This window comes from Octodon degus, unplaced genomic scaffold (genome assembly GCF_000260255.1).
Source record: "Octodon degus isolate 3935 unplaced genomic scaffold, OctDeg1.0 scaffold00238, whole genome shotgun sequence".
Taxonomy (NCBI): domain Eukaryota; kingdom Metazoa; phylum Chordata; class Mammalia; order Rodentia; family Octodontidae; genus Octodon; species Octodon degus.
Window position 1 is genome coordinate 339,476 of NW_004524814.1, and position 11,070 is coordinate 350,545.

An 11,070-nucleotide genomic window follows, 5' to 3' on the forward strand; every position below is an offset into this window, starting at 1 on the left:
TTTCATGAATTTATCCATTCACCCATTTGGCAAGTACTTACCAAGTGCCTACTATATGCTAGGCACAGTTCTGCACTCTGGTAAACGGGACAGGTTCCTATTTTCATGGGATAAGCATGTTTGTGGAAGAGATGCAGCTAAATAGTGAAGAAAATAATTCTGGTGAGTAATAAGCTCGAGGAAGAAAATCAGATTAGACAGTGGCAGTCACTAGAGTGACATGAAATGCCTGAGGCAGGGCAGCACCTGTGGAGAGGTGAGATGTGAGAAAGCTGAGCATAGAAAGGGCTGGCAAGAAGGGTCAGGCAAAGGTGTGGAGAGCTTTCTATTTATTTTCTGACTCTTATTTTTGTGTATGTATTACTTCTCTAAAATGGAAAAGTTGTCACTACAATATTGCTAAGTTATTAAAGTCCTTGGGATAATTTTAAAAAGAACATAAATTCTCCCTTCCTCCAAGGTAGCGTTCTGCTTGACATTAGGGGTTTGATGAGGTGGATTCTAAAGTCCCTGACATCACTGCTGGGTGGTAAGTGCTTGTTCCCAAATTTTGGCTTGGCCAAGCTTTCTCTTCCTTGGAGAATGAAGTACTCTGCCCTCTCCTATGACCCAGAGATAGAGACTTCTATTTTGGGAGCACCCATAGGAAAGGTTAAACTTGAGCTCATAAATTTCCTCCCACATCACAGGATTCGAAGCAGCAACTTACTGATCCCTGAAAGACCCTTTCTCGTGGAGAAAGAATACAACCCAGTCAGTACCCAGCTGGGGAATGTCATGGGCTTGGGAGCCTAAGGAGGGCTACACAGGGGCTGGGCATGCTGGAGGCCACATGAGGTCCTGCAGGCCTTGGGGAACATCTACCAGAACAAGCCAGACAGAGGAACAGGGGTGGGCTGGGACCCTCCTGCTGCCGGCTATGAATCTCTGGTGGCACCCTGAAGAACAGAGTGCTACCCCCACCTATGCAAACCAGTCTAGCTCAGGACAGAAAATACTGGGCAGAGCAAGGACTCAGTCTGATTGTAATGCACAACAGAAGTTGGCCCAGCCATGAAGCAAGCTGAGTCTCCCCAGCCAGTTTAAAGGTTTAGGAAAGGGTTTTCTCACTGCTCAAACCCCACTTCTTGAAGTGGGGGTCCCTCCCCACTAGCCTGGCAGGGTGCCAGTCCTTCACATTCCCTGTGACTAACCAGGAGCCTTGATGTGCTCAGAGCTGCTGCCTTCTCGCAATGATCCTTTGCCCCAGTCCCTGCTCCTTCTGACCGGGGAGCTTTCCAGGGGCAGAGCCAGGACAGTAGCCTGAGCCCTGGTGTCGGGCTCTCTTCTGTGCAGCCTGCTGAGCCTTGCCTCACCTGGCAGGCAGCCTTTGTCTGAGCTCCACTGCTGACCGTCCTCCTGAAGTGGTCGGGAAGCTCAAGGAGGCCCCTTTGCAGCGAGAATGGAGCTCCTAGGCACATTGCCTCAGGCCTGCTCTCAGGCAGGGAGTGCTTGGGCCAGCCCCACCCCACTGCTGCTGCTAGACACCCTGCCTGGGCCCCTGCCTCAGCAGTGGATCTCCCAACTGGTGGCTGGCTTGTTCTGTGTGGAACCATCAGCATGAACAGGCTACAGAACTTGCCAGGCTTTGCTGGCCAGGACAACACAGGAACCACCTATGTCACACGTTTATGGCATGCTTCTAAGAACCAAATCCACCTCCCTCCATCTTCTCCTGTTTGGTCTTTGACTCCTTACGTTCTTGCTCCAGCAAAAAAAAAAAAAAAAAAAAAAAAAAAGTTAGTGTATGTGAGGGGGTGAGACAGGGTCTCAGTGTAATCCAGGCTAGCCTTGAACTCACAGCAACATTTAGTGCTATATTTTAAATAGCAGTTAAAGAAGATTTTGTATGTTTTCAAAACAACTGATAATTTTTGTTTTTGTTTGCTTCATTTTTTGAGACAGGGTCTCATCTCACTATGTAGCCTCGGCTGGCCTTGAACTCACAGTGACCTTCCTGCCTCGGCCTCGTGAGTGCTAGTATTACAGGTGTGCACCACCATGCCCCCACACACAAAAAAAAGTTTTGTGTTTCCTTAAAATGAATCCATATATTTTGTCTTGTCCATACTCACAAACTGCGCTCCCCAGTCCATCCCAGTGCAGACTTCACTGGTTCCAGCTTTGACCCAACTGTGCTACATACTTTCTCTGACAATGCAAAGAGAAATGTATGTGTGTATGTGGAGTGGTGTGTGTGTGTGTGTGTGTGTATGTGTGTCTGGGAATTGAATCCAGGCCTTTCATACCGAGCTTTATCCCCAGCTCTTCTTGAAAATTTTATTTTACATTTGAGACAGGATCTCTTTAAGTCCCTCTAAATTGCACAGGCTAAGCTGGAACTTTTGACCCTCCTGCTTCAGCCTCCCAGAATGCTTGGGTTATAGGTGTGTACCATGTCCAGCTTCAGGGATGCTTTTTTAATTTGAAACTCCTATACTGATGGTACTAGAAGGGACTTGGGGGTTCAAATGTTAACAGAGGAGCAACTTTAGGACTTAAATTGGTGAAGGAAATATTTGATTCTGCTTTCCATTTAGGCACATGTACAGTGAGTCAATATGTAAAAGGTATAGGTAAAAACAGTTTTGAAAGCTACAGATTTAGAGGCTGAACCACCTCCCTCTGTGTGTCAGCTTTTCACATTCACAGACCAAAGCACAGAAGTGCTGACAGAGAAATCTTCAAAAGGGTGTTGGTAGTAGAAAAAACATATTTAAGGGTTACGGGGGTAAATGTTTCTTACAGGTATTTTGAGCACCTTATCAAGAAACTTTCTGGAAGGGCCGGCCAGATAGCTCAGCCAATTAAAGCACCTGCTTAGGCAGATACAGGGCCCTGCGTTCAGTCCCTGGCATGCCATGTTGCCCCCCCCCCCGGGGGGGCACATTGAAAGTGCAAAAGCTTGAGACTGCGTGTGGTGGTATGCACCTCTAATCCCAGCGTTTGGGAGGCTGAAAACAGGAGGAACACTACAAGTCCAATATGTGTAGTGAGATCCTGTAGACACTGTAGACTCTGTACTAAAACACATTTTTAAAAAAAGAAAAAGAAACTTTCCAGTAAAATCTGCACCACCCCTCTGTGCCATCAGTAGGGTGCTAAGCACAACCAGGTCAAGCTTTAACATAAGCCAGCAAAGCTCACTGTGTGATTGTCATCCCCCAATGAAAGCTGAAGCCAACGAGCTCCTGATGCCGAAGAGGCCACTGTTGACTGTTGACGGGAAGTGGCAGAGCTGGCCCTTGCTGATCTCCTGGCGATGACTCAGGTGACCTCAGCTCAGGTAAGGCAAGAAATTTCACTACTGAGACGGGGCCTTTGCTAACTTGTCGAAAATGCAACCGCTTTCTATGGCTTGTCTCTCAGATCAGTATTCATGTATGGATTTTGTGCTTCTTTTGCCCAAGAATCTGAATAACACACTAGCTTCCCGCCTTTCCTATAATGTCTAGTAGAACAATCACATGGTGCCTCATCTTTTCTTCTATATTTCTAATTTTTACTTCATTTTATGTAAGATTTTAAGACACTTTCTATGTATAAGTGGCTAGGCTTTATTCTTAAAAAAGACCTTTTTAGCTCTGTTAAATATTTAAAGAGAATTTTTATATGTGTAACACCATCAGATTATGAAAACAAACCAAGTTAAAACAAGTTTTGTTACTCCTGTTTGAAAATAAAGAAACAGCACCTCAGGAAGAGCCCAGGCCCCACAGAGGTTAAGTTCGCTTGCTCAACAATACTGGGAAACCAGGGCAAAGCTAGAGTTGGAATCTGGCGCTGAAGCTTCTTTCTTCTGTGGGACTCAGCTAAATCATAATCTATGGGTTTGAGTGCCATGTGATTCCTGATCTTACGTTCACTTTCCAAACTGGCTGAAATGAACTGGATTATAAGAACCATAATCTAGAGGCTGGGGAGATGGCTCAGTGGAATAAGCACATCCCTGGCAAGCACAAGGGCCTGAGTTCAATCCCCAGTTCTGCAAAAAAAAAAAAAAAAAAAAAAAAAAAAAAAAATTTTTTTTTTTTTTTTTTTTTTTTTTTTTTTTTTTTTTTTTTGCAGAACCGGGGATTGAACTCAGGCCCTTGCGCTTGTCAGGGAAGCGCTTATTCCACTGAGCTATCTCCCTGGCCCGAAGAACCATAATCTTAAACTGAATGAAAATAAGACACAATGTATTTGTCTTTGCCTTTGTTTTTAAAGAGCTCATGCCCTTCCGGACTCTCCCAAGAAGCGTGAGCAGCCCTTGTTCAGCCATGTTCCTGGAAGGTAGATGGAAGCTGGGACCCTGGACAGGAGCCACCTGGGTCTCTGGCCACTCTCCTGGGGCTCTGGGCCATCTCCCGGCCCCTCAGGCAGCCCCTGCTCCTGCTTCATCCTGTGAAGACTCAAGACACTGGAGACCAACACTGTAGGCTCCCTGGGCTGAAGTCTAATGAAAGATTGCTGCAGCTTCCTTATACCAAAGAGTGCTCTGCAGATCCGGAGATTGTTCTTCAACCATAAGACTTGTACCTCATCCAGGTCAACAGTAGCACTCTGGGATCTCAATATTGAGTCCAAAGGAAAGGTGTGAAGGCCCAGGTACATTGGGGAGGCTGAATCAGGAGGATAACAAGTTCAAACTCAGCTTGGGAACCTGTTCAGTCACTCTTAAGACCCTGTCTCAGAACAGTAAAATAAAATAAAGATACTATATGAAGGCCCTGAATTCAATCTCAGTATTTAGGGGAAAAAAGTTGAATGGAGAATTTGCTTATTGATACGTGGTCCTATAAGTTAGAACACCACTGGGTCCAGTAGTTCCTAAGGAAATTGTTTTCAACTCCACAGTTCTTAGTCTAAAATAAATTGCACGAAATTGTCTTTATTTTCAAATTAAGATCAAATCATGCTGGAGCCCTCAAATAGGCATCTGGCATTACAGTTGAATGATTCAAAGCCTCAAGTTCTGAAAAATGTAAATTTGGGTAACTCTGAATAAAATATGCTAGGTTCCCTTGGAAAGAAAGCATTATTTGATGAAATATTCAGTCCTTCACAGATGAAAAGAGAGCTCAGAACTGTTCAGCAGCAGGACATGCAGACTGCACTACTTTTCTAGTCCTGAGAGCTATTTGTGCAAGGAATCACACAGAGAACTTCCCTTTGATCAATAGGATGGATTTGCAAGGCATCCGACTGGGGCTGGGTTATGACCAGGGAAGAAAACTTTCCTGGGTAAAACACTTGTGCATGTAGCATTGAAAATATGATTTGGTTTGAAAATATAAAATGAGAATAAGCATTTTCATAGGTGTGAATTTACAGTGTATTTATGATTTTGTTTGGATTTTCATTAATTAAGAAGTTCGTAATTAGAGCTTCACATTCTCCTGCTGCTATGTGTTTAGAACAAAATTCTAAAGCAGCCTTTTGATCCAGGATCCCATGACTAAATCCTAGATGGTCACAGGCTTTTCAGGGTAAAAGAATGCTACAGAATGCATCTTGCAAAGGCAAACCATTTAAACACACCTTGCGCTATGCAACAGGGTTTAGCAACACTCCAATTAAAGAATATATTCCTTTTTTTCCCTGTATTTAGGAAAAGGTCTACAGAGTGTTCAGGGTCTCACTACTAGATTGGACTCACAGTGACTCTCCTGTATAAAGCTTCCCAAGTGCTGGAATTACAGACGAGCGCCACCACACCCAGTCTCAATCGCTGTCTCAGCTGACTCTGCGGGCAGAGCCCGCATCACAAGCCCAGGGATTGAAACCCCAGCCCCTACATCTGCTTTCAGGTGCTTTAATCCACTGAGCCATTTGGCCAGCCCTTAAAACTTCATTTTAAATCTTTTTTTTTTTTTTTCAACCAGGAATTGAACTCAGGACCTTGAGTTTGCAGGGCAGGCACCTGTGACACTGAGATATCTCCTCAGCTCCTAAAGAATATATTCTGTTCATTTACTCAAAAACTGTCCTGTTATGCTGTCTTGTGTACTTGCTAGCATATGAAGTAGAGGAGCTCACTTCTACTACAGCTGTGTCCTATCTGTCATTAGCCATCACTTTGTTCACTTCTTTAGCAAAGTGATGATGATGATGATGATGATGATGATGATGATGATGATATAGCAAAAATACAGCTTTCAAGTTTCATTTCAATGCGTGATCCAGAATGGATTTTAGATTCTTACTAAAAGCAAGCATACCTGTGGTCTTCAAAAGCACTGTCTTTAAACATGACCATGGATCAGGCTTTGGGGGGGCAGCGTAGAGGGCCCAGCTGATCTATGTCCTCACCTTTATGGAACTTACAGAATGTAAGGGTCTGTTGGTCTCTCAGTGTGATCCGTTCTTCCCCAGGAAGAAATGGTGGCAGAAATGAGGAAAAGATAGACCAGAAGACAAGAGCTGGGTTAAGTGGTGACTCATCTGCCTGGTTGATGAGATGACCCCCGAGCAACAATATAGACATTTATACCTTTGCAAAGTTAGTAACACATGACACACGGTTGCTCAGTGATTAATAGCTGACATTAACCAGTCAAGATGCTTATCTCAGGACTGAGGTAGATTATCTGCTTTAGGCACTGAGGTCTAGTCCCACCTACATACATTTGACCAATTTTCCAGCTTCCATGACTCCCAACAACAGTCATGCCTTATTTTTTCCAAGGGTTGTGTTCTTCTTTTATATAGTGTTATGCATGGTCTGTAGGCGGTTTGTCCCCTGAAGTTTCTTCCATGTGCTGGAAGCAAGGATGTTAGAAGGTCTGCGGTCTGGGATGTAGTTTAGCAGGAGAGAACTCACTTAGCTGCACAAGCCCTGGGTTTGATCCCCAGGACACAAATGAAATAAAATGAGACAGGGCCTGGTGGGAGGCAACTGGGTCATAGCAGCTCTGCGCTCATCAATGGATTAAGGCTTGGGGCCAGGGCAAGTCTTGTGGAACTGGATTAGTTCCCAAGATCACAGGGTCTTGCAAAGTGAGTTCAGTTTGCTCTCTAATACTCTCGCCCTTTTGTGGCTTTTCCTTTTCTCTTTCCCGCCATGTTGTCATGAACCCCGGGGCCCCTCCAAGACATCTGTACCATGGTTGCTCCAAGAGCACTATTTCCAAACACAAGAACTATGAGCCAAATAAATTCTTCATACTTAGTCCCTGGTATTTTTTTTTATAGGAACATAAAGGAACTAAATTCATAAATCAAGTACCAAATATGTTAAACACTCTGTATACATTATTTTATTTCATTTTTACTAAAACTCTATAGAGGACACAATAATTCTTTCTCCAGTTTCCAGGTAAAAAAATTTATGGTCAATAAAAGTGTGAGACTCAGAATGTGAAACATGATCTGGTTTCAAAACCCAAGATCTAAAACACCTAGTGTTATGAAATTGTCTCCAAAATCAGGCATTCTACCTAAGAGAGTATAAAATCATCCAGTAAGAGGCAGATGTAAAAAAAATGATGCATATGTCAGCTTATGCTACCTAAGAAGAAAATGTGGGAGAGAGGTTCTCAGGAAAGAAAGGGAGTTAAAACTTGAATAAAGCAGGTTAGTCAACTACTGTGTCCTGTTAAGAGGATTTGTAAATACAACCAGTTCCTCAGAACACAAATAGTGCAACAGTTTTGTGCATATACCAAAAAGGTAATACTAATCACTGAAGCACAGTTTGTACTAACAAACCTCCTTGTCAAACAGAAGCAAAAGGAGGAGCAGAAGAAACTTCAGAAGCTAAAAAACAAAGACCGGGGCGCTGACGTGGCCCCCGGAAGCGGGGCTGGCGCGGGATCGCCATGTTGCAGCAGGACAGTAATGATGACGCTGAAGATGTTTCACTGTTTGATGCAGAAAAAGAGACAGCTCGTAGACCTAAAAGATCCAAAATCAGACATCCAGTGGCATCATTTTTCCATTTGTTCTTTCGAGTGAGTGCGATTATAGTCTATCTTCTATGTGAATTGCTCAGCAGCAGCTTTATTGCCTGTGTGGTCACCATTATCTTGTTGTTATCATGTGACTTTTGGGCAGTGAAGAATGTCACAGGTAGACTAATGGTTGGTCTGCGTTGGTGGAATCATATTGATGAGGATGGAAAGAGCCACTGGGTGTTTGAGTCCAGGAAGGCAACGTCTCAAGAGAGTAAAAGTGTTTCAGAGGCTGAATCAAGAATATTTTGGTTAGGACTTATTGCCTGTCCAGTCCTGTGGGTGATATTTGCCTTCAGTGCTCTCTTCTCCTTCAGAGTAAAGTGGTTGGCAGTGGTTATCACGGGTGTGGTGCTGCAAGGTGCCAACCTCTATGGTTACATCAGATGTAAGGTGGGCAGCAGGAAGAGTTTAACCAGCATGGCAACCTCGTATCTTGGAAAGCAGTTTTTAAGACAAAATACTGGAGATGACCAGACTTCCTGAGTAGAGAGAAAACTTACGTGTTCTATTACCTTGGGGAATAATTGAAGAGATTCTTGATTCTGAACTGTTTAGAGATCCATCTGTTTTGCAAAGAGGCATGTTGGGTTTGTTTTCTACTTAAAAACTTTATTTAAAAAATATGAAACAGGTTTCATATTGTTTTTAGTTTTTTTCTATTTTCTGGGGCTAGAAAGTATAGTATCAGAAACATTTTGATATTTGTTTTATAGTATACATGTGTATGCACAGCCATGTAATGGCAGTATATCCCAAAATAATGTGTTTATATACATATGTAACAGATCATTACATTTTGATCCATAGAGCATAGGAGGGTGTTCTTAGTCTGTTTCAAATTTTGTGTGTTTACATATTATTTCTGTAGATTATTTTCAAAGTAAGTTTTGATTCTATGTAAAAATGAGTATTTTGGATTGTATATGGGTTAAGAAAGTTAATATGTACTATATGGTGAAATTTATTTTAGAAATACATGCAAGCAGGTAAAAAATCCAGGCTAGTAGTGTTGACTCATTTTTCAAATTATGTTTTTATTTTTGAGGACAATAATATCTAAACAGAATCATCATAGTTTATGCTTAAGGTGTACCCAGGGATTGCTACTGGTTTATTTTAGGGAAAGGATAGTGAAATTTTGCTTTGGAAGATTCCTGAAACTCCCTTTTGTGGTTCTTACACTAATAAATCTTTTACTACTAAAAGAATATTATTCTTATGATAATGAGAATAATCTTTTGAATATTTGGCATAATAAATGCCTACAAGACATTTTACTTTATGAATCTAGTTTTTTCTGCTGCAATGGGGGTATTGTAAATTACATGTTTGTATTAATGGTATTTCTTAAGGCAATATATGTAACTAAACTAAACCAATCTACAAACTGTTGTAGGCATCTATAAATTCTGTTGTAGATACTGTAAAGTTCGTTGGAATCTTAATTGGAAGATTATGTTGTGAATGTATTTGTACATTGTCATAATATTTTAAAGATGTTTGTTAAATTGAATAAGTGTCTGTTGGAGTAGGGACTTGAAAAGTGCATAACTTTATATTTGTATAAAGCTCTATTGTTTACAAAAAAAAAAAAACAAAGACCGGGGGAAAGGCCCCCTGGCCACAAGTAGAATTAAGAAATATAGAAAAAAAATCACAAATAAATAAATAAATAAATCACTGTTCCTTGTGTGCATGATGATGATGACCGTGGATTCCGTTCCTATGCAAATACCTGGATGCCCCACTGTAACATCTTTTGACACCTATAACTGGAATGAGGTGTATTCTTGGAGTCTGTTGTATGCTTAAGAATAAAATTTTGTAAAAAAGAAAAAAGAAGGAAAAAAATCATACAGTGGCTTATTCACTCTAATTTTCATTCAACTCTTCATATCTCAGCTGTGAATCTAAAGTAAACCCAGTCTATAATCCTGCCATAGTCCGCTCTTTGAATCTTTGTCGTATTTTGAAATCTGTGCTGTCTGGCATTGAAAGCCAGAAATAAATTAAAAAATGCACGAATTAAAAATGTAAAACTTAGAAGAAAACCTGGAGATAATCCTTATAACTCAGGATTAAGCAAAGTCCTTTTTGATAGGACACTAAAAACACAAATGACAAAAGGAAACAGGTAATCTGAACTTCATCAAAACCAAATTCTTTTGTACTCAGAAAACATAATCAAGGGGGCCGGGGAGATGGCTCAGGAGAATAAGCGCCTCCCTGGCAAACACAAGGGCCTGAGTTCAATCCCCAGTTACGCCAAAAAAAAAAAAAAAGAAAACCTAATCAATCAAGAAAATGAAAAACAACATTTTGGCCCTAACCTTCTAAGGTCAATTAAGACTCAGGACATATGAGAACTTGTACTGTAACACCATATAACTCGGCAGTGTCCCAAATTTTCTGATCAAGGAGATTATGGGGCCAAAGAGGAAAGTGATCGATGATGTAGAGTGTGCCTAAAGAGAGTCACATGGAGAGAAAACATTCCCTCAGCCTTTCACAGAGAGCACATTGGCCAAGCAATGGCCGTGACTCATCCACTTGACTGACACTGACAAAGGTTCTACAATCTGAGGTACAGGATCTCAGGATAAATCCTGAGGGGATTTCACTGACCTTATCAGACCCAAAAGCTACAACTCTTGTTGCATAGGTCCTGCTTTACTTTGGTCTTAACCATCCAGCACAAAAGTATAAAAGTGAAATATAAGAAGTAAAGCCATGCTGTTATGCTGAGCTGTAGGGGACAAAGGTCAACAATTTCTGACATTGCCAATTAAGCGGAAGACCCAATACTATTATGGGCTACTGGACTCTTTTAGAATATTTTGCTGAGTTAATACACCTATAATATTCAAATAATGAAACTTAACAAAAAAAGGGTATACAGATGTATGTCCATTTTGTATCTGTGTATTCAAAGTGGTTAGGATAGATATATAGTTACATTCTCTTAATGAATAGATTGATTTGTTCTAATAGTGTTTGTAAATAGGATATCATGTCTGCATCTTGTACAGAAATTAACCACTAGGAAGAATGTATGCAATATGTTAATTATTGAAACTGTCCTACCAATTTGATT

The 11,070-nt window shown here is 41.4% G+C and overlaps 1 protein-coding gene across 1 annotated transcript; it reads left to right on the forward strand.

Moving 5' to 3' along the window:
- The first annotated feature begins 7,841 nt into the window (after nucleotides 1-7,841).
- On the forward strand, nucleotides 7,842-8,806 carry LOC101569835 (Golgi apparatus membrane protein TVP23 homolog B-like). The gene is made up of 2 exons (XM_023706052.1): nucleotides 7,842-8,176; nucleotides 8,291-8,806. Exons 1-2 carry the CDS (start codon nucleotides 7,842-7,844, stop codon nucleotides 8,457-8,459), a joined length of 504 nt encoding a protein of 167 aa, XP_023561820.1. The 3' UTR covers nucleotides 8,460-8,806.
- Nucleotides 8,807-11,070: the final 2,264 nt, after the last annotated feature.

Excerpts from the sequence above, each read along its gene's own strand:
- LOC101569835 (XM_023706052.1), top strand. The coding sequence starts at position 7,842 with ATGTTGCAGCAGGACAGTAATGATGACGCTGAAGATGTTTCACTGTTT. Across the intron at positions 8,177-8,290 it reads TTTGAGTCCAGGAAGGCAAC|AGTAAAGTGGTTGGCAGTGG; the intron begins GTCTCAAGAGAG and ends CTTCTCCTTCAG.